Here is a 27024-nt window from a genome sequence, read left to right as displayed (position 1 = left end):
TGTGGTGTTGTCGGTCTCAACATTGAACAGTTCGCACCCTGGAAATTTGAGGGAGCATGTCTAACTTGCTTTGTTCAGAATATTGACCAGATGATCCTCAAGCAAGTCTCTGATAGTTGTTCAGACATTCACATCAATATCCCGAAATCTTTCGAATGTTCGGGAGTAGACTTGCTGGACATGGGAATTTTCTGTCAAATGCCACACTGCGACGTTCCACCAATCATGAAGCTCCAAGCTGCAGTTTTGCCGAACCGATTGACCTTGTCGTCATTCGTCATTCGCTGCTGGTGAACCTTCACTTTCCAACTCAACTCAATGGCACATTCACCACATCCTTGCTAGGCACATTTCACCCAACTACAAGCTAGTCTCCTTCTCCTATCTCCAGGCACAGGCGTGCGGGAAACTGTTCTTGTCTACGTCTCCTCGCTCTCACCGACAACGTCCCTGACTTCTGGGACAGTTGCAACCATGAAAGCAAGCCGACACCTCCTCCGCTCCCCGCGACCGAGCGTCCTCTTTCGCCGACCATGTCCTTCACCGACGCAGCGTCTGACCGTTCCTGCTTCTTCTTCTCTCCTCTCCTTCTCCCGCCCACGTGCCCCTTTCTCCACCACCCTCACCACACCCAAGGGCCTGCAGCCAGACAGCAGCGACCCAAAATCTCCCAACACTGAACCCTCGCCTGGCACCCCATCTGGCGCGGCCCAGATCTCGGATTCCGAGTATCACGAGATCGCGGACCAATATCTGAACACCCTGGTGCTGGCTATGGAAGAGCTTGCGGAGAGCAGCTCAGAGGGCATAGAGGCGGAATTCTCGGTACGTCCATTACGCACCCACTGTGACTAGCCCGTGTCATTTTCACCGCTACCTACGCTCATCTTCACCTCACTTGTCTCTTACCAACTTTTTCCCACACCCGGTAAATGTCGCTAACAATTTCTTGTCCGTTTTCTCTACTGTCTAGGCCGGCGTACTCACAATCACCCACCCGAAGCACGGCACATACGTGATCAACAAACAGCCGCCGAACAAACAGATCTGGCTGTCCTCGCCGATATCCGGCCCCAAGCGCTACGACTGGGTCGTCCCCGGCGACTCGCAGCACGAAAAGGCCGACTCGACCGTGGACCTCGGTGACGACGGACAGAGCGGGGGCAAATGGATTTACCTGCGGGACGGGAGCAGCCTGAGTGATTTGATCAAGAAGGAGCTGGGCGTCGAACTTCGGCACGGAGGCGAAGGGGCGAGTGACGTGAACGAGGGCCGCGAGGGACCTGCAAAGAGTGGAGCCAACACTGCACCATAGGGTGGTAGCATGATGGGCTGGTGAGGGAATGCATGAGACGAAAGACAAGAAGATTCGAGGTTGAACTAGATTGGGTCGACTGGTTTGCCCAAGCTTGAAGCAAATGGAAATAAGTGCTTTAGCGCAGCTCCGATGAGAGAGCTCGTAGTGTATCGGATATTACGGAGGGCTATTCTACATCCAGCCTCAAGCGGGCTATCAAGATCTGCTGGAAGCAAGAAAGATGATGATGAGAACAACAACATGGACAATTAAATGGCACTTTTTTAGCTGGTGGTAGTAGTGGTGGTGGTGGTGGTGGTGGTGATATGATGTCGATGATGTCCCAACTCAAAACATAAGACGTCTTCCGCCGGATATCAATGTTTCCTTCTCATCCACGCAGAGATCCTCCCGCTGTGCCATTGAACACTGCACTTCCCTCCTTTTCCCTATCTTCTACTTCCTCTTACGCGCACTGCCCCCACTGCCAGACTTGGGCTGCGACGCAGGTGAAGCTGGTGCAACCCTCGGAGCGGCAGGCTGCTGGGCGTCGGGGGGAGCAGGGACACCTCTGCCGGCACCCATCCTCCGGCTCATGATCTGGCGGGAGATGAAACTGATGCCCAGCATCATCATCCACGAGGGCATGGCGCCTAGCGCCCACATGAAGTAGCCAAAGGGCTGGAGCACGCCCGCCTGGGCCAGGAGCCCGTCGATGGGGTGCAGCATGCCCGTGTACTCGGGATATTCGAGGTATCGCGACTTGGAGGCGCGCGGCAGGCTGGTGATGTCCGAGACGGTGGTGGTCGTGACGTTGAGCGGGATGATGTAGAGCGGTGCCTTGGCACCTTGGTCGCCCTCCTTGGGCAGCAGGAAGTGGTAGATGACAGGCACCCCCGACGCCCACGCCGTGCACACGACCTCCTCCTTTTCACAGTCTAGAAAACCGAGTTTCAGCGGCGGGGAGCCCGCGGGCCGGGGCAACGCGGACAGTAAGGGCACAGATTCCTGGACATAGAGGGTCAGGACTCACAAGTTGATGACGATCGCAAACAAAATCGCGAGAGATTTATGGTTTCGGGGGAGAGAACATACATTCCACATAGCATCCACATGGGCACACCGGCCAAAGCACGTCTTATTGCCGCCCGTCAAATAGATCATCCACTCCTCCTCGGTGTCGGGCTTCGGGGACAGTTTGCGCTGCCAGTTGCGGACATTGATCTTCTCGACCTTGTGCTCTGCGATCGTGGCCGCGCCCGCCTCGATCGGGTTCTCAGGCACCGGTACCTCGATTGAAGGTGCTGCGCCGCCATTGGGGATATATGACTTCGCCTTGTCGAGCCAGCCCGCGGCCTTTTCTTTCAGGGGCACTTGGTCTGCGGCGACCAGCAGGGGAAGAAGGAGAAGGGAGGCGAAATGCATGGTCGAGAAGAGGACGGGTTGATCGATTCGAAGTAGCGGGATCTAGGGGATGACAATGACAATGATGGGCAAACAAGAAACCCTCAAACGACGAGACAGCAAGGGCAACCAGGAAAGAAGAATATTGCGCAAGAAGGACACCCACAAAAGAATGGGAAAGGTACACCCCCCGACACGAGGAAGGAAAACGTAAGTCAAGTTCTGATGGCGAAAAGCTAGGGAGTCTGTGTGTGTGAGGGAGGGAGGGAGGCAGAGAGAGCAGAATCGGCAAGTGTCGAGTAGTTGTCCAGACTGCACTGTTGGCCTGGCAGTTGTTAGCTAGGCACAGCGGTTTTACCTACCACGCCCAACCTAGGTAGGTAGCGATAGGTACGAACGAGCTAGTTTACTCGTAGCCGATAGTTGCCCCTCAACAACGGCTGGGCCAGTGGCTGATAAGAAACTTCCTTGGCTCCTTTTTCTCCCAGCAAGCCTAGCAAGCAAGTGATTTAGCCGAAACGGAGCCCCGCGACCGAGGGCCACGAGGAGCGCCATTTCCCCACGTGCCGTCTAGTTCGGTAGGCCTGGGAAGCTCGGAAAAAGGGGGTGCACAGCACGTACGGGACAGGTGGGATCATGCATCATAAAAGCCAGAGATGTACATATACGCACTCAGATCTAGAGCTCGCCTCCTCCAAGTGTCTGCCTATCCACAGGTACACTCACAACCGGCGGGTCAAGAGTCGAGCACTCTGAAGAAGGCGCCCTTCGCACAGCCTTGACCTGATCTCCCTCACTTCTTTATGGAAGGTTCAGTTTACACCCCGCACATTTCTGCGTGTAGCAGCAGAAGTCATTCCAGAGGTATGGCGTGATTCGAGCCATTTGTGACTTATATGAAGGGATCCAGACCGTCGGGTGACTTGGTCATGCGAACACTCGTATCAAACTTTGGTGTCCAGAAGCTATCGTAATCACGGTAGGAACGACTCTCAACAGGACGGCTGGAGCATGAACCTGATGAAACAGGTCCATCTCGCCAGGTCAAACAGAGGTCACCGGCACCGGGACCGACAACCAGTTGGGAAACACAACGTATCAACACAAGATGATCGAAGTCGAAAACGGTCAAGATTAGAATGATTATTGAAGAACGAATCAAGACCGCCAAGCCAACGTGAACCACCGAGACCTAGACAGGTAGCCAGAAGTCCCAGAACGAAAGGCCAGTTGTAAGAATTCAATTATGCATTGGGAAGAAGTTCAGGGTATCCGGTTGACCAACATTGATGATGAAACCCGGGAATTGATGCAGCGTTCATAGTCTTCTGCGCGGACGTAATCAGGAAATTGAGCTCGCACTCAGAATTTCTGGTGCATCCTGGGGCGGAAATGTGTATCAGAAAGAGCCATCCTCCAGGGTGGCTGACGCACTATTGCCACTCCTTGCAGCTCTGCAGGATTTGCTTACCGTCACCAGGTGCTGAGAGCTGCAATGCCACCCTAATGACCCGAGATCACCATTCGGGGCCACGTATATATACGCGAAAGCATCCCTCGGAGAGCTTTGCCTTGCTTGAAAACCACTCACGCCACAGCGCAGCAGTATCCAGTATAGAATTGGTCTAATTAGGTGGTGAAAATATCCAGTGGAAAACAGTGTGTAGACTCAGTTGCCGCACTGTCATCCGCCACACCTTCCTAGAACAATTTAGCGCGAGCACTTCGTCCAACCTTCCTCTTGAAGTTAGGACACAGAGTGCCACGGCAGATATTCTAGGCAGTATAGAACGCTAGCCTATTAAACATGACTCGTGTTGGAATCTGAGATTACTACTAGTAATATTCCTCCTGTGGATCTGCCACAGAGATACTTCGCCACTTTAAAAGGCTGGGTACAATGAAGAGAACATTGTTGAGTGCACACACCACCGTGGAGCAGGCCACCCGCTGGTCCAATACGGACACAAAGCAGATGACGTCCTGATGTACACTTTTCTGCTACCCCATTCCCTTCTCATTGTCGCTTTTCGTTCATCTACGGTACTCTTGTCAGACTTTGTGGGCATAATCATGTGCGTAACGAATACAGATTACCGTGAGGCTACTTCCCGTGCCAGGTTGTTTGGGGTGTTTCGATCTCTTTCCTCCCCCAGTTCATCAATACTCATGATCGTGCTGATGAGAATGCCCGTGAGGGTACTCGTCGCCACTATGCCAACCCTCGTCACCATCATCCTGGCCGTCGTCATGGCCCTCGTAATGCCCCTCAGCCTCCTCATCACCTTCGTCTTCTTGAGGCATCTCAGCCTCGTGTTCTTCGTGTTCTTCATATCCATCACCTTCTTCATTCCAATCGCCGTCGTCTCCATTGTTTTCCTCCTCGCCGTCGTCTCCATGGTTTTCCTCCTCCTCGTGGCCATTGTGGTGATGATGCGGTTCGTTTGGCAAATTCGCGGCGTCAAGTAGTTCGCTGTGGTCCTCTTCCGGGAGATATTCTGACTTCCATGGGTGGTGATTCAGCGCTTGGTATTCTGAGTTTTCATCCTCGATTCCGAGATCGTGGTAGTGATGAGGCTGAAACTGTCCGTTGAGCGACAACGCAAACATTGCTAGAAGTTTGTGCACCTCAACATTGTCAGGCTCAATGGCAAGAATCTCCCGCGCCGTGTAGGCGATCGTCTTGCTGTGATGATGTAGGGCCGCGGTTCGTGTGGCCTCATCTTGATCTGGGACATGTTAGATACATCAGATCGAGCTAACTCGAGGGTTTCACCACTCCGACCGACCTGGGTCATCATGAACACGGACGTATTCATCTATACTATCATCAAGCTGCTCCTCCAATTCTTCAATGCCCTGATGAGGTTCTTCGTAGTCTGCCATTTTGCACTTGCGACGTATGCGGGAGAAGTACAAGGTTGGAACTATCGCGCTGGAGTATTAAAATAGTCGACTGATATTCTGATGGGAAACGTCGCTGTGAAAGCACTCCGATGTGCTCGACGTACGCTCTTTACATAAATGCTCATGGTCACTAGAATGGCTAAAAATATGGACATTGACCCACACGTGCCAATAAGCAATTCATGAAATCCGCTTCCCGTTTCGTCTGTACATATCCCAAAAAGGGATGTTGAATTGGGGGGCTGACTGTATTCAATCCATCCTCCGACACCACCGCCGCAACCAGAAGATCAGTATAGGAGGACTACCATCTGTTAGCGGGCCCGTTTTCAAGTGGCTAATTGAAGGTAGAACCCCGATTTTCAGCCCGTAAAAAGCGGGCAAGAACATCCTAGGTCGGTCCAACAACCAACCACTACACAAGTGTCGTTTACATGGGGTATATCTACCATGGGCAGAGTCTTGAAACAATGGCTCTACAGCCGAATGTAATCAAATAGGGTCTTACGTGCCCGTCAGCATTCCTGGCCTCCTGTGAAATACACCATGCATCCATGCATCCCCCACAAGCTATAAATGGGAATGGCGCCGCAAATAGCTGCGGAAACAGGCGCTGCAAAGATATAAAGATATCAGTATTGACCTTTGGCCGCATAGTAACATCTTCACTCGATACCATTCGGTACCCTCAGGCGTCAGTCTAAAACCTCGCACGTCATCTCCCACGCTTACAGCATGTCTAGTAAGGAATTGCCATGACACTATCCCTTCTCTTACTAACAGGACGATCAAGACCCACCAATGAGCAGGTATGTTCCGAACCTCTTATCTCTGAGAGCCTTGATGAGGCGCCTCCGACACCATTGTCCCTTGACGCAAGCACCACTGCCTCACAGGTGGCCAGTTCACACCGGCTTGCTCTGTCTGCTCAACAGTAGCCATTACAAACGCCTTGAACAGAGCAGTACAATTCCTTGAAAGGTGTTAACAGCTTTCGCGGAACAGTTACTCTTCGTTGGCAGGCTGGAATGTGTTACCCAGCAACACTGCTCAAGGGAATAATCCTCCAGCACCTCAGGCGCACGCTCCTCCAGCCCAAGCACCTCAGGCGCACGCTCCTCCAGCTCCAGCACCTCAGGCGCACGCTCCTGCAGCACCTCAAGTGAATGCCCCCGGTGCTCAACCAAGTTTTCCTCATGCAGGAGTAGTTGGCCAAGTCAATCAGCAGAGAAAAGCCAGAGGTAAGTCCCTACTGGCCTACTCTCGTCCATTCCTATAATACTCTTTACTGACGAAAGGCAATGGATAGCGCCGAGGGGGCGGTATGGGTATGCATGCGACCAATGTCGCCAGTTCAAAATCAAATGCGACCGGGGAAGGCCATCCTGCACTAGCTGCGTTTCTAGGCGTATATCATGCTCTTATACTTTGGCAGACAGAAACTTTACAAACCCTCCTCCTGGTGCTCCAAACACCCAAACTCCAGGGGCTTCAGGGAGTGGCTCACAGCCACATACAACTTATGCGCCGCCAAACTATCCGCCTCCTGGCTTTCCTTCGAATACCCAAACGCCAGGGGCTTCAGGGAGTGGCTCACAGCCACATGCAACTTATGCGCCGCCAAACTACCCGCCTCCTGGCTTTCCTTCGAACACCCAAACGCCAGGGGCTTCAGGGAGTGGCTCACAGCCCCATGCAACTTATGCGCCGCCAAACTATCCACCTCCTGGCTTTCCGGGAGCTCCAGCGGGTGGTCAGCAAAACCCCACGTGGGGTATCCAAGGTCAGCCACAAGCTTATGGCAACGTTCCGCAAAATCCAGTGGCTCCGCTGCCAAATAATCAAGGTGGAGGGTACCCGGCGGATGGAAGGTCGTCAATGTACAATCCCCTCGGCCTTTCCTGAAAACGGCCCAGGCAATGGTCATTTGGTCGATCGACGGGGCCGCTTGGGAATTGTTATTGCTCGCTACTGTGGCATGGACATTGGTTCGCGCGGATGTCCTGGCGAAGGGTTGCGGGCCGACGATCTTGGGGTGGGCGAGGTCGGAAGGAGGAAGGATTTTCTGTTCCCGGGTTGGGTGGTCTTCTGCATCAATCAACAGCTGCGACCTGGGACATGGCATAGATGTATGGTTCACCCACACATTTCCTCAGACGTTACTATTTCGGTGTCGATGATGAGATACAGCTCGCTTTCCCGTAGTTAATCATTGCAACAACAATACCAACCAGACATAAGCAAAGTTTGTGAAGCAGTGGTGTGGGCGGGAGTTCGAGGGGCCACGTGGGCTATGCTCAACATAAGCGAGGGCATGGAGTCATGATGTACGTAGTACTGAAACCTGTCTCTCTGTCTAAGTCACCATACACGACCAAAAAAATATTGAAAGGGAACGCGTTTTAGATTTAAGCATTCAAGGGTAGTATCCGGAGCTAAACCTGTTCCGGTTATATAAAGCCGGATCCGGATTATACACGCTTTGATAAGACCCGAGGACAGGTTGTCCCGGGTACATCAGCAAAGATTCTGCACAACGGTCATGCAGCCTCTTGAGCAGCCGCCATCTGCTTCAGGAACTCAGCCCAGTCGCCCACCTTGACTTCCCACTGCCAGTTGGGCCTGTCCTGCTGGGACATGTCGAACAGGGCTCGCGCGACGTTGTTTGCGTTGGTGACGGGATCTTCCTCCCGGACCAGCCCGCCGATGTTGACACCTCCGACGTGGACACCCTTGGCCTCCACCGTCTGCTTCAGGCTCAGCATGAGATTGTACTGTGCTGCCTTCTGCATCGAGAGCGAAGTGAAGTCTGCCAGCGGACGGTCCCACAGACCGCTGTTGGTGAACAGGAACGATGGGTGGGTGCCTGGTTGCTCGGCCGCGGCAGTCAGATGTGGCAACGCCCACGATGCTGCTACGAAAAGACCAAGGTTCATGCTCTGTGCGCCGGAAACAGTTAGCCAAGCCCCTGGAAAAGCTCCAGAAACCCTCGCTCAGGCCGACGCCCATCAACATCATGCATGAGTGTCATGTTTCTTACCTTGAAATCCTCCAACAAGAAATCCGGACTGGTGCCGCCGATCCTTGATGGCGCTACTCTTGCTGCGTTGAAATACACCACTTCCGGGAGCCCGAGATCCGTGACGACTTTCCCCAACGCCAATGCCAGTGCGTTGTGGTCCCCCACGTCGACGGGGTACGCCTGGACCTTGACACGAGGGTTTGCCGCTTGCACTCTAGCAACATCTTGATCCAGGCGCTCAACATTCCGCGAGAGTAGTGCGACGTTGAAACCTTTGGACGCGAAAAGTGCTCCTGTGGAAGATCCTATGCCGGGTCCGCTGCCCAGGACAACGATGAGTTTGTTGTTGTTCGACATGGCTTGCGATTGGTTGGCCTGTGGTCGACGACTGCAAAGCCTATTCAGCGAGGCTACAGAGGTGATCTATGGAAGCCGGAAGTCGAAGGCAAGGGTTCCTAAGAGTGGGTATATAGGCGAGGTTGAAAGTTTATCCTATACCCCTAGCCGGAGTGGTGTGATTTCAAGAGCGATCGAGGTGGGAAGTAAAAAGGTCACTCTCACCTCGAAGGAGTATGAAGGAAGTTCTTTTTATATCGCCTCAAACCTCCCATAGCTTCTTGGTCAGCTCGCTCCGTGCGGTCCTACATCGTAAATACTAAACGCCAACGGCGGAAAGTGAAACATTGCATGGAGAGGAAGGTAAAATGGTCGCCATTGTGCATTACACTCAAATCAAAAGCAGCGTGTGGCTGACAAGCTCCCGAATCATCCGATGGGACCTAAGGAAAGGGAAATTCCCGTCAGGTGCGCCGTTGCAAACCTTAGTCCAACGTTCTGATGGGGTTCTCTTCACTTCCTCTCGAATAGGCGACATCTAGAACGTCCAAGAGTGAGCGAGCGACTGTGTCTTGGTCTCGGTTCTGGTCGGCTGTAAGCGTGCTTGATCTGTAACAGATAGGAGCAAGTCACCAACAAGGCTGGAGAAACCTCAAGCGGTCAAACCCCCCAACGTTTCCATCAATAAGATTATGGCGGATGACAAGCAGCGCACAGCCTTCAACCCACTAATATTGGACAAGGACCCGCGGCTGACTAAGGAATGGTATATATATCAAATAAAAATGAGCTTGAACTTGATGCTCCCTTGGGTTCAAGCACCTCCGCGGGCAATGACATTTTGCAGACCAACAGATGCATCCTGGCGTCTTGCTGTCCTTCCTGGAACTTGATAAGTATACGACAACCAACTTCTAGCCATCTACTGCTCACGTAGTCGATGCCTGCTCGGTTGGACTTCCGCCCTGAGACCCCAGACAGGGGAAGCAGCCACCTCCGATTCTGACGGAGACCCTCAAGAACACTGCACGAGCTCGATTCATGTCCTGAAGATCGGTTCAGTATTTGGCCCCATAACCACGTGAAGAGGAGTGATGTACCTTATATGGACAATTGCCATTGTCAGCTGGGCGACAAACATGACCATCTGCTGGCCCCCAGATCTTCTCTCTCTGGCTTGACTGAGCTGATTTCTCTCAAGGGTACGAGGAGCTCCAGCCCGTCCGCACATTGCTCTAACTTTCGATGATGTTGCTCAAGCTGAATCTTGTCGAATGCCGCTGCCTTAGTTCTTCTCTTAGAGCTGACGCTTCCTTCCGTTGTTTCAACAGCTCCTTATTTGCTACCATGAGTTGAGCCCCATCGGCCTTCATAGTTGTATTCTGTCCCTCAAGCAAGCCGTTCTTTTCTGAACTTGGGCCATGTAAATTTCCACTGTTTTGTTCTTCCGCTTGAGCTTTTGGTTCTTCCCACTGAGTTGAGCCATGCGGAGGGCCATCGTCTTTATTTCTCACTGACCTTCCGTGTCCTCTGCTTGCAACTTTGCAGAATGTACCTTTTCTTGTTTCATTCCGTTTGGCAATGTCCTTTCCGGCTCCGTGGCGCCTCTCTGTGCTGAGAAACAAAACTCCAACACACGTCAAGTTTGTGATTCACATTGCAGGACTACCGGTATTTCAGTGTGCCTCAATATGCCTGTGCAGCAGATACCAAGCGAGTCGTATCACGCCTTTAAGCGCTGCTTTACACGCCCGTCTTTTTTTGTCTGGGAGACCCAAGCTATCCGTCGAAGATAATGTGTAGAGACTGGAGGCGTCAGGCGGTGGCGTCGTGGTGCCCACCAGCCCCTCCTTTAGTTCCTTCCCAATACCCCACGTTTTTTAGCCACTTACGCTCATGAATTTCGTGGGGTCTCCGCAGAAACGAACCATCGCGCCACCTGCTCCGGGAAGGCCACCTTGTCGAACCCTTTCGTCCTCCTTCGTTCGCCCTTCCCTCAATCAGTCACCGCAGTCCAGCCCAACATCACACACCATCCACCAAGACCCTTCAAAATTCTTCCGTCACTCAAACAAGCAATCCCTGCATAACACTCTCCATCTGTTCTAGGCACAGCTCTCTATTCTACTTGCTCTCCCACACACATACCCATTCACAGCCGGCAAGATGAGTGCGATTCAGGACACCGAGACCAACGAGCCCATCCAGGTCCTCATCACCATGCACGATGGAATGGACCTCCTTGACTTTGCCGGCCCGCTCGAAGTTCTCACCCACGCCCAATATAACCCCAATGACCCAGGTAAGAGACAGACTCACTTCCTTGACCCTCAGCCCGCCGTCACACGACCGCCTTTTCTCTACAAGATGAAGACCCCACTGACATGGCGAGCAACACCTCAGAAAGCAAAGCCTTCGATGTCACCTTCGCCGCCGCGCAGGAACACGTCCTGACCGCCCAAGGTGTCACCTTGACCGCACACGTCTCGTTCAAGGAAGCGCACAAACGCCTCAAGGAATTCGACGTGCTCGTCGTGCCTGGCGGCAAGGACAAATGCATGCAGGTGCTCAAGGACAAGGCTGAGCCCACCTCGATCATAAAGGCCTTCGCCGACGCCCAAACCTCCGATCCGGGGCGGGAGCGGACCGTGCTGGCCGTGGACACGGCGGCACTCTTCCTGGCGAGCCAGGGACTCCTGCAGGGCCTGGCCGCCACCACACACCCGGACTTCTACATCAAGCTGGAGAAAGAGTGCCAGGACGCCGCGGCGCGCGACATGGGCGAACGCACCGACGTCATGGAAGAGCGCTACGTGGTCAACAACGCCCGCTTCGACCTGGGCGAGAACCTGGACGAAAACCCCTACGTGTTCAAGAAGAACCGCAAGGGCAGCACCGCCCGCAAGGGCTCCCTGGCCCGCCGGGAGAGCAACCTGAAACACGAGAACCTGGTGCGCCGCCAGAGCATGAAGCTTGGTGGCATGCGCGTCATCACCAGCGGCGGCACTGTGAGCGGCATCGACGCGAGCTTGTATCTCGTGAGTGCCCTCGTGAGCCACGAGACGGCGCAAGAGGTCGCTCGGGTGATGGGATACGACTGGGTCAAGGGCGTCGTCGTGGACGCTATCGATGTCTAGTTTCCCTCTGGACGGCATAGACGGTTCCTATGTTCGAGGGAAAACCACACAAATCAAGTCAGTCCCCTTCATGGGTGGCATGATGATGATGCGTCATTAAATCGACGTACGGACAGGCGGAATCCGAGAGAGCCATAGCAGCCTATGGACCAAAGAAGTGTAAGGACAAGAATGTAACGACGGAAAGAAGTAAATGTAGTGATGCCAGAATGGGAATCAATCTTTTCGACAGAATGGAACTGGAATTGGAATTGGTGCATGGCACGAATTTCTTCTCGCAACGACTATAGGACCGTAAGAGAGTTCGCAACCATATAGACACTTCTTCTTGACCACCAGTCTCTCTATACTATCGAGGAAGACGAATGCTGTCTTATCAGCTCGAATCCGTGTAGTCTGATACCTGCTCAACGGCCCAAATATCCTGCGTGGCTAGATTCGAGACTGGTCGCTGCTATCTACAACCACACAGGATGCCTGGCACTCCCTTAGCACTCCCTTCTCTTCCGTTTCATTGGTTTCATGGACACATCTCGATTCTGAACACATGGAATGGTTTTATCTCAAATCCCAAGCTATTGCTAAGCGCCACGTCGATTACCCGTCGACATTAGCGTGATCTTCTTCTTCTTTCCTTTCTTCGCCGAAGGACCTCCACCACCGGAGCGTGAGCTTCCATTGGTCAAAGAAGCCTCGACCATGGCCACTGCATCTCCCTCGTCGAGTAAATCTTGCTCCCATCCCTGTAACCAGCCGTCGTCAACTTGTGCGCTGACAGGTTCAGGCGCAGCGAGCAACGCTGGGGAGGCTGGGGCGACTGCCGCCGTACCCCAAACTGTTCGAGGTGCGTCAGGGCTGGTGCCTGGCGTGGCCAATGTCGCAAACGCAGAGTGTGCCCGGGCGTTGCCCCATGGCGGTGTCGTGGCGAGACCAGATTCACCCGGCGAAGAACTCGTATGAGCCGGCTGGTCGCCCAGCGGTTGGAAATCTGATTCAGTAAAACTCTTGGGCACAGAGCTTGGCCTTCGCGGCCGTCGAGCCGCTGCCCACCTCTTGTCGTCCTCTTCCTTCTCGGCCCTGATTCTATCTCTTTCCTCTCTTGCTTCTTTTTCCAGGTTCCGCTTTCGTCGCCTGTTAATGTCATCCTGAAACTGCTCTAGAATGGCTGGGCTGATGACGTCTGTCCAGTCACATTCCAAGAATGTGACCTCGCAGCCATATGGTAAATGAGCCATGTACTTCGCCCGTTTGCGCAGGTCATCATCTATGATATGGCCTGTAGATATGTGCTCTACCCGTGGAAGGATGGTCGATGGAAATGCGGAAAAGTCGCCAAAAGCAGCCTTTAGAATCCGAATGTCTAAGGGAGAAAGAAAGAAGTTTGGTAATGCATGGTAGAAATAGAACGGGTGCGACGATGGTCGATGAGGTCCGTGAGCATGTCTCGAGGGAGCGGGTGCAGGTTTCGTCGTAGTGTTGCCTTGATCAAGGGTTATTGACTTGACAGCTGAAGTCAAATTAAAAGCCTCTGGTTCGGCCGAGTCCCAGGATTCCGGGATCTCTGGTGGGTTTGTAGAAGCGTTCGTCGCTAGCACAGGAGGATTGCCTAAGCCGGACAACTTCTGTTTCGCATCTTCAATAGCCAGGACGGCTTTCCGGGTCCACGTGTTATCATCACCAAACATCAGCTCGTCCTCTTTTTCTTGAGTCTCAAGATCCGCGATCTCCTGCTCATACTGGGCATTCATATACTGCTCACCACCTTTCATGAAGCGAGCGTACTCCATCATCCCAGCCACATGAAACCAGGGAATGTCATCGGAGCGGTTGTTGCTCTCAGCAGTATCTCGGGGCAGGGCTAGCGTTGTACCGGGCTCACGCTTTAGCAGCCTCAGCAGTATGTCACCACCTTCTCTGAGCATGCTGATGTCGTTGCCCTGAATCCATCTGACCGGTCTTGCATCAGATATGTAGATACTGTCCTCACAAATGGGGCATTTTTTCCACCTTGGCCGCCTTTCGGGAACAGGGTTCGATTCGTCGGTCGAATGCATGTAGCGGATCAGGCATGGGAGACAGAAGATGTGGCCGCACTTGGCCATGCGTGGAGCGACTGGAGTAGACAGGCAGATGGGACAGCTAGCATCCTGAGTTTCGGCTGAAGCCAGCACTTGCAAGACGGCGTCCCAGCTGACGTGGATATCTGCGTCAACGGTCTGAGCATGGTATTCTCGGTCAGGGCGGACGACGAAACGATAGTTCGCATGAACATAGCGGGCTTTGTCAATAGCATGATAGCCAGAGCCAAGCCCCCAGGTCGGATTGCGTCTTGGGTGTCGATGATTGAAATGATGCTGATAGTGGTGCTGAGGGCGGGGTGGCAGGGAAAAGTTCATCAGGTGGGTGATGGAGGTTTGACCCTTGCGCGAGTTGATGGACCTCATGGCGTGAGTCTCATGCAGGACATCCTCATCCACGAGGCGCGGCTTTCTCTGTTGCTTGTGCTGTTTCTTTAACGGCTGGTTCCCGCGCGCCTGCGGAGTCTGACGCGTTGCACCAGCTGCACCAGCACTCCCTGAGCTGTTCGAACGCTTGGAGAAGGAAGTATCGGGGGGAGCGAGTGAGAAGTTGGACGAATTTGACGACGGAGGAAGTTTGCTTGTGGGCTGAAGGGAGGTGGCGCTGGATGACATCGCTGCTGCTGAAGTACTGTCTCCTCAAGCCCGGCAGCGAAGCAGACAAGAGTCCTCGACAAGGAAAGAAGATGAACGATTGAGAGACAACAGAAGTCAGCAGATCCGACAAATGGATGTCTTTGGGATAGACTACAATCACCCCGGTGAAGGGGTGGAGGTAGTTGAATGAGGTTGGAACAACTCGACGATGGCGATGGTGATGGCAAGTCATAGCGGGGGACATCATCACGAGCATGACTGTAGCACCACTGGCACCACTGGCACCACTGGTGACTCCCGGCGACAATCTCGCCGGAAATGAGCCCACTAGCCGAGCAGGCTTACCTAATTGCCCAGTGGCCCATAGGTGCCAGTCGAGAGTTGGAGAAGGGGGCGATTAGCCGGCCTGGCAGTGGTTCGTGGTTAGCGCCCACCGCCAGACTGCGAAATCCGCCGAAGTTGGCTGCCAGTAACTGCGCATCACAGAAAGATTCCAACTTGGACCTCTTCTCCCATAATTTGCTTGATCATCTCAAGGGCAATCATCATCCTCTCCTCTCTGCTCGCGCTCCTTGTCTGCCGGTGAGCCCGCGCCAGACGTCTCAACTCGTGTGCCTGGGAGCAGCCGCCTTGGTCGACTTTGACCGAACCGTGCGTTCCCTCACCTTCCTTCGTCTTCCCCTGGGCGCAGAAGCCGTCGCGGCAGCAACATCGCATCACCGCCAACTCTAACTGCCTGTCCTCACCGCGCCCTCTCTGAATCATGGAGCAGCAGGGATCGTCGGTTTAGGAGACCACAGATCAGAGAGAAGAGAGACGCGCTTCGTCCCACTGTTTGACATCATGTCCTGGCGCAGAAGGTGCTGAACGCGACTTTATCGGCACGATGCAACAAAACCACCACCATTATGGGCAACATCCCATGCCCATGCAGCCTCCTCAGAGGCGCCATGATGTTCCGTACGCGAACATGCCGCCTCCCATGAGGCCTCATCCGCAATATCAGCCCTTTTACCAACAGCACATGGCCCCCATGATGCCACAATACCCCCAGCACTATCCACCGAACTGGTATGGATATCAACAACCCCACATGCATCCTATGCATGGGAGGCCGCCATATTATGCTCAGCTCCCTGTACCGCCGCCGCAGTATCCCCCTGCGGCCCCCCCTCCTCATCACGGGCCTCTGGTTGTCTCCTCCCAGCCGCACGTGCAGCCTACACCTCGACACCTTCCAGGCCCAGCGCCCGTACCGCCGCAACCAACGTCGACCGCCCCTTCTATTACCTCAAACCCGGTTCAAACGCCGCCTTCTCCTCCGCTGAGCACCTCGAGCACCGTGAATACAAGAAAGGATAACATTTCACCGGCGATATCTCCCGCCCCCCAGCGGGTTCAAAGCCCGTCCGCTGATACCCTCAGCGAACCCTTTTACCCTCCAGTCCCTTGGCTGTCTGTCGAAGGCGAGGCCTTCCCACCACGAGCTCCTCGGCAGAGACGGCGGATTCCTCGTTCCCTTGCCGCGGAACCGAAGGTCTATCCTTTGGTAGAACCTTCCCCCGAAGAGCCGACTGCTCCAGCGGCCACTACCAAAGAAGAACCAGGACAGGAGCAATTGGAGGTTGAGACACAAGCGGAGGATGAGACCGCAGATACATCTGCAGAACAACCTGTGACACAAGCATCGACGCCCTTGCCATCGGATGCTCCATCGGAAGTCGCTTCCACCCAACCAACAACCCCCTCTTCTGCCGTTCATGCGCCCTTGCCAAAATCCCAGCAAACCCCGACTCAACCAAAAGCCAGGCCCGTTAGTCCCGTCCTACCAGCCGTCCCAGTCCTGCCATCTAGCCCTTCCGCAGCGCGCGCAAGCCACCGTGATTCAATCGTCTCAACACAGTCAAAGTCATCCGAATCAGCACAACCCTCTGTAGAGACTAAGGAGCCCGAAATCACCTTATCAGAGGCTTCGGAGACGAAGTCCATTTCTGAAGCTGCCGCGCCTACCGTTTCGCCTCCAGCTGCGCCAAAATCATGGGCCAATCTTTTCAAGTCAAATGATGTGCACAGTGGCCTGTCCACGGCCTTACCTTCCAAGGCGGCCTCGACCATCTCGGGAACCGCAAAGAGTGAGACCCTGTCTGATGTGCTGAACGACATGAACTCGATCGCCGAGGCACCAACTAAGATTTCTTTCCTCAAGCCGCGTGGACTTGTTAATACAGGTAACATGTGCTACATGAACTCTGTGTTGCAAGTACTTGTTTTCTGCTTGCCGTTCTATGATTTTATAGCAAAGCTGGCTGACAGAGCCCCACACACATTCAAGAGCGACACCCCTCTCGTCGATGCAATTATCATGTTTGTACGAGAATACCCCATCATCTGCTCTGCGAGCTCCGTGGATCAGCTCCGCCTGCGCTTGAAGCCAGATGATTATGAGAACTATGGCGACTCTTTCATTCCAGAGTACGTTTATGCTGCAATTAAAGACCTGCCACGCTTTCGAGAAATGAGGAGGGGCCATCAACAGGATGCTCAAGAATTCCTTGGCTTCTTGCTGGAAGAGCTTCATGAAGAATGTGCTCGCGCCATGCGATCTACAACAGCTTCAAGTTCCGGCCGAACGACGCCTGTTGGCAGCGTTTCCAATGCTTCCGAGCACGCTGATGGTGAGAATGGCTGGATGGAGGTGGGCCACAAGCAGAAGCCTGCCGTCACCCGATCTTCAGGAATGATTGCGGCAGAGTCTCCTGTAACCAACATCTTTGGTGGGAAACTTCGATCCGAGTTGAAGGTCTCCGGGAACAAGTTGTCTGTCACCTTGGAACCGTACTCCCCGTTACAGCTTGATATCGGCTCTCCTCAAGTAAACAACATTATCGACGCTTTGAAAGGACTCACGAGACCGGAAAGCATGCAAGGTGATTTTTACACTCCGAGAGGAGTAAAAGCCACTGCGACAAAGCAAGTTTTCATTGAAACTCTACCACCGGTCCTGATCCTCCACCTCAAACGATTCCATTATGATAGCACCACGAAACGTGCGGAGAAGATTTGGAAACGAGTCGGCTACCCTCTGGAACTGGAAATCCCCAAGGAAGTATTCCCTCTGCAGGTGCGGAACAAGTACACGGCTCACGGCGGCCTCCCTAAATACCGTCTTACCGGTGTTATCTACCACCATGGCAAGAACGCTAACGGCGGCCACTACACGGTTGATATCCGCCGCCAAGATGGTCGTGAATGGATTCGTATGGACGACACAATACTTCGTCGCATCAGGGCTGAAGAAGTGGCGGAGGGCGGCAGCGAAGAAGATCCGAAGGTCCTTGCTGCGGCTCTGGAACGCCACACCGCCAGCGGCAACCGCTTCGAACAATTTGATCAAGGAGCTGATGAAGATGACGCCTCCGATAAAACATGGAACCAGGTCAACGGGCATTCGAGATCGAAATCAACGATGAGCGCCGTGGTCAATGGCATTTCCACACCGAAAGATTCATCCGGGAAACAGACGCCAAACCCCAAGTACGCCGTCAAAGACAACAAAGTTGCCTATCTCCTGTTTTACCAACGGATCTCCAATTAAATTTCGCAGTCACTTATGCATGAAGTGCATGATGTCCTGTTGGCCTTCTTCCTTTTGTCAACTGCACGGGCCACGGACCACAGACCACAATGTATCATGTCTTCTAGACGAAGACGAGAAGACTCGTCATATTTCGCGATCATTCTTGAAATCATTACAGCGCCTTGTTTTGTAGATAAAAGCGAGCATTCGTCGATAGGAGGAGGAAGACACAAAATTCAAAAGCGGGAAAAAGTTCGCAAGCCACTAATGTCGACAGCGATATTCCATGCATGGTGGTGGACAGAACCAACGAGAATAAAAGTGGCCCCTAGTTAATCGAATCGAGTGCAGACTGTCTTTCATATCACCTATTTACCCTTGTCTCTGTCGAGACCTCGAACCTTCTTCGGAGCAACTGATTGATCTGCAGATATTACGCAGATCCACATCGGTTATGATGCTCAGACGAAAGCCACGGTCGGAAATGCGCCTGTATCAGTCATGGTCATGCCATTGGGATGGACGAGGCGAGGGACTTTCTGGAGCGATTGGAAATCGACTGTTGGAGGCCCTGGGGACTGAGGGGGGCTTCGATTGCGCATTGCGCAGAGAAGGCAGCGCGGAAAAGCAGAGTCTGAAAGCGTTGACCGGGGAAACAGGCCTTGGATTTCGTTTATGATATCCATGTTGTTCTTCCCGGGTAGTTACACCCGTACACCTAATCGGGGGTGACGGGGTAGTGCTTGGATGTGTTTGACTGAGGGACGAGCCATTCATCGTGGCTAACTAGCATGATGTCGATCGATACTTCTCCAGCCTCGAAAGATGGTGTCAACCCAATACAGTTTATCTTTGTATCCTAGCTGCTTATCGTCTCTCCCATCGTCGGGTGAACATTCTGCGTGCAGCGTGCAGGCTCCCATGCCATCCGACAACGACTTAACCTCTACAAGGTAAACGAGAAGAACAGACCAGCGGCAACGTCCCAATTCACTAGAAGCACTGTACCTGCTGGTCCGTTACACCAGTCGTGGACAGAAGGCAAGTTAGTAGCATGGGCCTTCTTTCTTCTTTTCTTTTTCCCCTTTTCATTTCATCATTATTGTTATTATTCACCCGTTCATTCATTCGTTCGTTCATTCGTTCATTGATTCTCGTTTAAACTCTCACTCTCACGAAACATTTTTCCCCATGGCGTACCCGAAAAAATACACCAGATACACGGCCCAGGCCGAGGCCAGGAACATGCTCTCGGCCCGGTTCCCCGTCGACGAGAACCGCCACGCGTCCATCACCAACGCCTTGTAATACGCGGACAGGGGATCCATCTTCTTGCTGCTGCTGGCGCTGCTGGCGCTACTACTGGTTGTCGATACTGAATATGCTTCTGTCCGTTGGGATTCTGGGGCTTTCTCTTCTGTTTCTTCTTCATCTTCTTCGTCTTCTTCCTCTTCCTGTTCTTCCGCGCGAGGGGAGACGGGGACAGGGCCCTGTTCGTCCCGATGGTGGTGGTTATCGCTCGATTGAGAGGGATTTGATGTTTCGTTTTCGTTTTCGTTTTGGATTTTGGATATGGGTTCGTTATCTTCATTAGTGTCCTCGTCCTCGTCCTCGTCCTCATCACGGGCGGCGGCGGCGGCATCATCGTTTTGTGCTTCGATTCCCCCTTCATTCTCGGCTTGTGGCTCCGCTGCTCCCTGTCCGTCTCCTTCTTCTGTTCGTCCTCCTTCCTCCCCTTCCCCTCCAGGTTCCACGGGTCGTTTGTCCGGCGGGCTTGTTCGCGGCTCCGGTGGTCGAGGGAGTGGATTTGGCAATGGCCTTTGCGTGATTCTCGTGCTCAGCTTACGCTCTCTCTATTTCTTTCTCGTTTCAATTTTTTTTCTTTTTCAACTTTTTTCTTTTTTGCGGTTCTGTTTTCCGGTGTTCTCTCGCGACAAGGAGGGAGGACAGACAGGCATGGAGAAACTTCCCGCTAGCCAGATAAGCAGCAGCAGGAAACAGCCCCCATGTGCCGGACCCCCTCCCTCCTTTCTGCCCGGATGAATTGAACTATTATGTGGTACACGACGAACGGGCGCAACTTACTCTTCAGCGTCGCTCTTGACGTTCGGTGCATCACTCGGCCCGCTATTCAGACTCTCGACCCCCAGGTTCGTGCTGTCGTCGTTGGTGTGGTCGGTTTCGTGCGACTTGGCGGCGCGCTCAACCGCACTGAAGACGTTGCCGTTGAGCAGGCGGCCTCGGATCCGGCTCCCGTCGCGCACGTCGGGGATGCTGCGTTCTTCAATGTGCCACTGCTGGATGGCGCGGATGATGTCAACGGCCAGCTGGCCGTTACGCTTCAGCGCAGTCGCCCAGTGGGCGGGGATCTTGTCGCTGGTGGTCAGCTGGCGCGCGACCGACGAGACCATCATCTCGCGCATCTCGTTGTCCTCGTCCGTCTCGGCGTAGATGTACTGCACCCGCCGCAGGCCCGGGTAGGTGGAGGTGTTGTGGTAGAACTCCCGGACCGCCTCCACCACGTCAGTGCTGAGCTGCTTGATCTGCAGCTTCTCCGAGAGCAGGTACAGGTCCAGCAGCGGGCCGATGTCCTTCTCCGTCTTTGGGGTGTGCAGGTACTTGGCGTATAGCCAGCCGACGAGGAGCTCGAATGGGTAGTCATCCTCGTCCTCGAGGCTACAGGTTTTGTTGTCCTGCGATTTCGTCTCTTTCTTCTTGCCGTTGTCGCCACGGAAGACGGACGAGAAGAACGGGGAGTGGTAGCACAGGAGCTCCTCGTGCAAAGACCAGCGAGTCGAGTCCTGGCCGACGTAAATGTCGACCAACGGAGAGGTCAGAAGCCTGCAGGAGCGTGAGTGAGTGGTCGTCTTGTAAGCCTCCCGAGTCCAAGCGGCTGCGGTCCTACGGCTCCCCGCAGGGTACTCACTCGTGAAGAGGCTTCTCCCTCTGGTCATTGTGCTCGCCGTTTCCGTTCTCCATGAGTGCAGCCGGCATTCGCGAGGTCTCAATTAATCGAGAGAATGAGAGGAGAAGAGAGCGAGAGCGTGAGTGCAAAAAGCGCGGGAGGAGAAGACGATTGCCGGGATGGTTCAGCGTACTATGCGACGGCGGGACAAGCCAGGAAGAACAAGATGCGACACAAAGGAAGAGCCAGGGTACACCTTAACAGCTTGAAGGAGAAACCATGATGGACACCGCCCGAACCCTGGTGAGAAAGGAAAGATGGCTGGATGGGCTGGCTGGCTGGCTTGTTCAATCGTGAACCTTCCGCCCCCTCCCCATGTATGCGGTTTATGGTTGCAAGCTCGCCCAAAACGCAAGATGAACGACGTCAGAGGTTCAAGCCACAATTCCAAAGAATGGCCCGTGCGAGGCGGGTCGTGGTATTGAGATGCCGGCTCTGAGTGGACGGGTCGATGAGCAGCAGCCTCTGGTGGCACGGACTGGGGCTAGCGATGGACCCGACTCGCCGAACCATGGGAGGGAGGAGGGAGAGTGTGAGTGAGATGCGGAGTCTTTTACGTTTCGGCCCATGTTCATTGCGTGGATGAGGAGGAGGAGGAGGAGGAAAAGAAAAACCGGTTTGTGGCGGTGGAGATGGAGATGGAGAAATGCCATGCCGATCACGTGGCGGAGGAAGCCGCTAACCCCTTTGGGACTTACAGGCGATTGGGCAAATATGGACGTACGGGGGATATCAGGATGGGATAAAAGAGCTGGGATTTGCAAGAATCTCTGTGCGGCATAAATGGTGCCAGGCTTGGTGGAGAATGGGGGCAATTGCACGCCGGTTTTGTTTTTGGTAGCTTCTTTTTCTCTATCCTCAATATCAACGCTCCACACGAGTACTATCCTGTCGTGGGCTTATTCATAACTACAGGCTACATACAACGGCGAGCCAGTCCGTACTTTTCTCTTGTCGCCCGCAGATATTGACCCTTTGTCCTGATCTATCGCACTCCCTAACATTTCACTGTACATGATAGATACATGAGCGACTTTATCTTCTATTGAAATTCAGATACCTCGACCCCAAGAACAGCAGGATCAGGTTGCTCGCGATGAAAGCGGCAAAGATCCCCAGATCGCGCCAGCGGTCGTTGAAGTCCAGCTGTAACGGCCTGTAGAACTGGTCGCCAACCTTGTATGCGCAGTACTGGCATGCGTCAGTGACATTGTTGGTAAGGTAGCCTGACCCGCCACGCAGGAAGAAATTGCGCATGTACTCTCCGCAGTCTTGCCCCGGTGGGGAAGGGAACGGGTTGAGTTCCGATGAAGTACAGACCACGGGTAAGCCGTGCAGTTCCGTGGTGACCATCCCAGACACCAGGCGGGTGAAGGGGTCGAGTTGGTACAGCCAGGCGCGCCAGAATCCGGGAATCTGTGGCTTGGGAATGGTGACACCGCAGAACAAGGCGAACGTGATGACGATGAATGGGTTGATCAGACTGGATATGAAGCTCGACGGCGTGATTGCGGCAATCATCTGGCCCATGGTGACGGAGAACAGCTCGGTAATCAGCACCATGAAGAACTGATACCCCGCCCTCGAACTCTCGTTGCTGAATCCGGGCAAGTAGTATATCGGGAGGAAGAACCCGACTGTACACAAAAGGCTGTAGGGCATTTCGGCGCAGACCATGGCAAAAGCGAACGGGAATTGGCTATACGCTTTCGCTGCAGATTCTCGGTAGAAGATGAGTCGGGAAAGATCGTACATGGGTTCCACCTGGGCCAAGATCAGAGCTGGGATGATGGTGACCTGGAAGATGACGAAGACTCGGTACTGCAAGCTTGACCGACTGTCGTCAAGCTGCAAGAACGCCAACCCGGAGAGCAGCGCGATGGCCACATGATTGAACAGTCGAGTAAACCCATAGTTCGGTGAGCGCCAGAATGCCAGGTGTGTCCGCTTAGAAACGACTTTGATTTGATGCCACAGAGGAGAAGCGTATTCTCTCTCGTCCAACTTCGATTCGCCAGCAACTTCGCGTTGACGTCGTGCTTTCATGTCGATGATCTCGGCCTTTACGGTGGCGAGTTCGTCACTTTCCCGCCAAATATCACCCCAGTCCTTGTCACCAATGCGGGGTGCAATGCCCGCTCCGATGGCATCCAACATCCATTCTGCTGGATTGGCATCTGGAGGACAATCAGCACCGTATTTGTGGAAGTAACCCAGAAGCACGTGCGCGTCTTTGCCGATGTCTCCAAAGTAGACGGTCTCTCCACCCTTTTGGAGCAAGAGGAGCCGGTCGAAGTTCTCAAACAAGGCGCTGTTGGGTTGATGAATGGTGCACAGAATTGCTTGTCCAGCGGCAGAGAGCTTGCGGAGGAAGCGGACAATATTGAATGCAGATTGTGAATCGAGTCCTGAGGTGGGCTCGTCGAGGAAGAGCAACAACTGAGGCTTCGCAGCAAGTTCAACACCAATGGTCACTCTTTTGCGCTCTTCAACCGAAAGCCCACTTTCAGGGCTGCCGATGATAGCATCCGCGAGGTTTTCGAGTTCGAGCAGGCAAAGGACTTCTTCCACGTAGGCGTACTTTTGTTCTCTGGGCACTTCGTACGGTTGGCGGAGGTCGGCGCTGAATCGCAGAGCTTCTCGGACGGTCTGAGTAGATTCGTGAACGTCGAGTTGTTCTGCGTACGAGGTCCCTCTTTGAAATCCAATGCCGGGCTTTTGACCGTCAACCAAGATATCTCCACCAATCACACCAATATTCTTTCGAGAGGCCAGAACATCGAGTAGTGTGGTTTTTCCAGCTCCACTAGCGCCCATCAACGCAGTCAATTGCCCTGGACGTACATATCCGAAGACATCCTTCAGTAGCCGCAACTGCCCAGCAGGGGTAGGAACATCGTAGGTGAGATTCTCCCACGTCAACACTGCCTTGGAAGCGATATTGAGCTCTGAGCTGTCCTCGGCGTCTTGTTTCGTCTGTCGTCTTCGTTTTCGTTCCTGCAATTTCTCATTCAAGGCTTTCCTTTCTTTGTTTTCCTTTGTGAAGTAAGTGACCGTGCGACCACCCGCTCCGTACTTCATCGTTTCTCCGAGCACGACGTTGGTAAAAAGAAAGAGTGCAATCAACACTATAATGATGCCAAAGTTACGCCAGAGATCCACCGGGTCGTAGGAGAAGCCCTTCTTGACATATGCCGTGCCTGACACTTCGATTGATCCTGCTTGAGAACCTGGCAGGGTACAGACTTGGTGGTCAATGTTGGTGTACCCGGGGCCTGACGGTATGAGCGACTCATCGGTACAACGCATCGTCAGTCTCTTGAATTCATTCATCATCATCGCGGCGAATCCAAGACCAAGTGCATTGACGTAAAATATCCACCTTAACCACACTTGCTGGCTTTGATACTGGATGATATAGCCAGAGGTGATGACGAACAAGGTGATAATGACAGCAGCAAATTTGATAGCATAGTCGAAATCCGGACACAGACAACCAATTGTTCGGAAGAATAATGTCATCGAAAGATAGCCCGTGATAATAATGAGCACGAACGTAAAGAATGCTCCGGGAGTTCGGACAAGCCCGGTCATGAAATACACGATGACGCTGAAGACGAATATCTGGACGGACGCAAATGCCAGGTCGACGAGGATTTGTGCAAGCCACAAAGCGCCGGGTCGGTGGAAAGTGTACGCTCGATGCTTGTTCACGATAGGCCGCCCCAGCATAGTAGATGCAAGCTCTGAAAATGCCTGAAACGCGTTGAAGAGCAAAGCAATGAAGAGGACACCACCTCGAGTGAACGCTCCCGCAGACGTCTTAGGTTGGTTCAGCCAGACGGTACCGACGACGATCGCAATGGTGAGGGAGGTGATCCATGAAACCGCCAGTGAAAACTTATCTTGCCATTTGATCAGAAATTGGCGTTGCATTAAGGCCCAGATCTGCAAGTGGAATGGAACCGAGTATACCGAGTTTTTCGGTGTATGTTTCCGCTTAGCTTCGCGATGTGCCGCCACGAAATCGTCGTAGATCTGCTTTTCCTCCTTGATGGATTCTCGATAGTCTTCCATTTCTTTCTCGAGCTTTTCAGCAAAGGTGGATTTGTTGAACGCCTCCACAAAGGAGTCTGGTGTGGAAGGTGCATTTTCAGAAGACCTGCCTGGCTTATATTCTCGTTCGAACTCGTCGGTACATCCAGTCAGGTAGTCGGGAGTAGTTTGACGTGGCTTTTCCAGGAAACCCAAGCCTTCAAAATATGCCCTCGCCTCCCTCGCAGGGCCAAAAAAGACCTGTCTACCCTGATCGATCACCATGACCTTGTCGAACTGGCTGTATATATTCTCGGATGCTTGGTATAGCGACACAAAAGTGGTAGTCTTGTAGATGTTGGTCATGATTCGAAGTGATTTCGCATAATCGAGGGCAGTCGACGCATCAAGACCACGGGTGCTGTTATCCCAACAACAGACGGTGGCTCGAGTCACCATCATTTCAGCGATAGAGACTCTCTTTCTTTCTCCGCCAGAAACACCGCGCATGAAAGGGTTACCCACAATGGTATTGATGGTGTGCTCGATATTGAACATTTTGAGTAACAATCGGATAACCCTGTCCTTGAATTCGGCTTTGCTAAGGCCTTGCGGTCGTTTCCCTGGCGTTTTAGTGTCAAGTGCAAACCCGAGCGTCTGGCCAACAGTGAGGGTGGGATGATGCACATCATCCTCCTGGTTGTAGACAGCCTCACCGCGGTAAAGCTTGCCAAAGGTCGCAGCGTCAAAGGGGCCGTAGAGAACCTCTCCATCAATTCCTGTATAACCATATCGTTGGTTGGCAAGCACTTTGAGGAATGTCGTGCACCCGCTTCCAGGTCGACCCAGAACAAGTACCATTTCGCCCGGTTTTGCAACGCCACGGAAACCCTGCAGGATGTTGAACTCGCGACCCTTTTTGCCCATTCCGAGGATGCTCATAATCGTCCCCGGAACATTGAAGAAGTCGACGAAGGCATCGGGGAATACTTTGACAAAGTTTTTGACGCCGCCGATACCGCGGACGGTGAGATTGTCCCATATCACGCCTGTCGACACCGGTCAGGAGAAGATAAAAGCGTCTCTTCGTGCCAAACTCACCGATATACTTGGGTTTGATGCCTGCAGCATTATCCGCCTCCCTCGCGCCGCGTAGAGTGGATTCCAGGTCAAACGTATCTTCTGAATTCTCATCAGACGAGCTGATAGCCTTCTCCACATCCCTCGTCCTGGCGTTGGACGCCTTGGAGTGCGTGCGGGAGATTCGACGGCTGATTGCACTCAGCTCTCTGCTCAGCTCCGCGAAGTCCTTCTCTGCCTGCTCGACATTAACCCCAGAGACTGTCCGCTGCAGACCATAAGAGTCAGTCGATATCCGAGGCCTTTCAGGGTGCTTTTCACGCGAGAACGCCTCTCTATCGACTATCGGGCCATGTTCCTTTTCATCGTATAGATAAGCTTCTTCTTGAAGGTGCTGATTCGTGCTAGCACCATGTTGTTGTGCTGGGTGGTTCAGGCCCAATTCTTTGGACACGGCGTCGACCATGGTTTTCCGAGCTTGGGCCTTTCCCAATCCTCGGGTAAATCCCAGAGTCTCTTTTCTTCGGCTATATTCTCGCCCTTCCCCACATCAACCGGGGTTGTGGTGGCCAAAGCTTGCCAGGGCCAA

At 53.4% G+C, this 27024-nt stretch overlaps 9 protein-coding genes across 9 annotated transcripts; 3 read left to right on the top strand and 6 right to left on the bottom strand.

Annotated features, from left to right (window-relative positions):
* Window positions 1–474: 474 nt before the first annotated feature.
* On the top strand, window positions 475–1315 carry AYL99_00670 (iron donor protein CyaY; the record flags this gene model as incomplete). Its single annotated transcript, XM_018832186.1, has 2 exons — window positions 475–825; window positions 974–1315. 2 exons carry the CDS (start codon window positions 475–477, stop codon window positions 1313–1315), a joined length of 693 nt encoding a protein of 230 aa, XP_018698065.1.
* A 438-nt stretch (window positions 1316–1753) lies between these two features.
* On the bottom strand, window positions 1754–2722 carry AYL99_00669 (hypothetical protein; the record flags this gene model as incomplete). The annotated part of the gene is made up of 2 exons (XM_018832185.1): window positions 1754–2305; window positions 2393–2722. 2 exons carry the CDS (start codon window positions 2720–2722, stop codon window positions 1754–1756), a joined length of 882 nt encoding a protein of 293 aa, XP_018698064.1.
* A 2139-nt stretch (window positions 2723–4861) lies between these two features.
* On the bottom strand, window positions 4862–5587 carry AYL99_00668 (hypothetical protein; the record flags this gene model as incomplete). The annotated part of the gene is made up of 2 exons (XM_018832184.1): window positions 4862–5430; window positions 5491–5587. The coding sequence occupies 2 exons, from the start codon at window positions 5585–5587 to the stop codon at window positions 4862–4864; spliced, it is 666 nt and encodes a 221-aa protein (XP_018698063.1).
* A 2561-nt stretch (window positions 5588–8148) lies between these two features.
* AYL99_00667 (hypothetical protein) lies at window positions 8149–8987 on the bottom strand (the record flags this gene model as incomplete). The annotated part of the gene is made up of 2 exons (XM_018832183.1): window positions 8149–8547; window positions 8649–8987. The coding sequence occupies 2 exons, from the start codon at window positions 8985–8987 to the stop codon at window positions 8149–8151; spliced, it is 738 nt and encodes a 245-aa protein (XP_018698062.1).
* Window positions 8988–11132: 2145 nt separating this feature from the next.
* Window positions 11133–12103, top strand: AYL99_00666 (hypothetical protein; the record flags this gene model as incomplete). Its single annotated transcript, XM_018832182.1, has 2 exons — window positions 11133–11268; window positions 11301–12103. 2 exons carry the CDS (start codon window positions 11133–11135, stop codon window positions 12101–12103), a joined length of 939 nt encoding a protein of 312 aa, XP_018698061.1.
* Window positions 12104–12684: 581 nt separating this feature from the next.
* Window positions 12685–14796, bottom strand: AYL99_00665 (hypothetical protein; the record flags this gene model as incomplete). Its single annotated transcript, XM_018832181.1, has 1 exon — window positions 12685–14796. The coding sequence occupies one exon, from the start codon at window positions 14794–14796 to the stop codon at window positions 12685–12687; it is 2112 nt and encodes a 703-aa protein (XP_018698060.1).
* Window positions 14797–15748: 952 nt separating this feature from the next.
* On the top strand, window positions 15749–18373 carry AYL99_00664 (hypothetical protein; the record flags this gene model as incomplete). Its single annotated transcript, XM_018832180.1, has 1 exon — window positions 15749–18373. One exon carries the CDS (start codon window positions 15749–15751, stop codon window positions 18371–18373), a length of 2625 nt encoding a protein of 874 aa, XP_018698059.1.
* Window positions 18374–19527: 1154 nt separating this feature from the next.
* AYL99_00663 (hypothetical protein) lies at window positions 19528–21334 on the bottom strand (the record flags this gene model as incomplete). The annotated part of the gene is made up of 3 exons (XM_018832179.1): window positions 19528–20173; window positions 20441–21196; window positions 21282–21334. 3 exons carry the CDS (start codon window positions 21332–21334, stop codon window positions 19528–19530), a joined length of 1455 nt encoding a protein of 484 aa, XP_018698058.1.
* Window positions 21335–22355: 1021 nt separating this feature from the next.
* On the bottom strand, window positions 22356–26901 carry AYL99_00662 (hypothetical protein; the record flags this gene model as incomplete). Its single annotated transcript, XM_018832178.1, has 2 exons — window positions 22356–26404; window positions 26457–26901. 2 exons carry the CDS (start codon window positions 26899–26901, stop codon window positions 22356–22358), a joined length of 4494 nt encoding a protein of 1497 aa, XP_018698057.1.
* Window positions 26902–27024: the final 123 nt, after the last annotated feature.

This window comes from Fonsecaea erecta (genome assembly GCF_001651985.1).
Source record: "Fonsecaea erecta strain CBS 125763 chromosome Unknown Scaff1, whole genome shotgun sequence".
Lineage (NCBI taxonomy): Eukaryota > Fungi > Ascomycota > Eurotiomycetes > Chaetothyriales > Herpotrichiellaceae > Fonsecaea > Fonsecaea erecta.
This window is presented reverse-complemented; position numbering and strand designations above follow the sequence as displayed.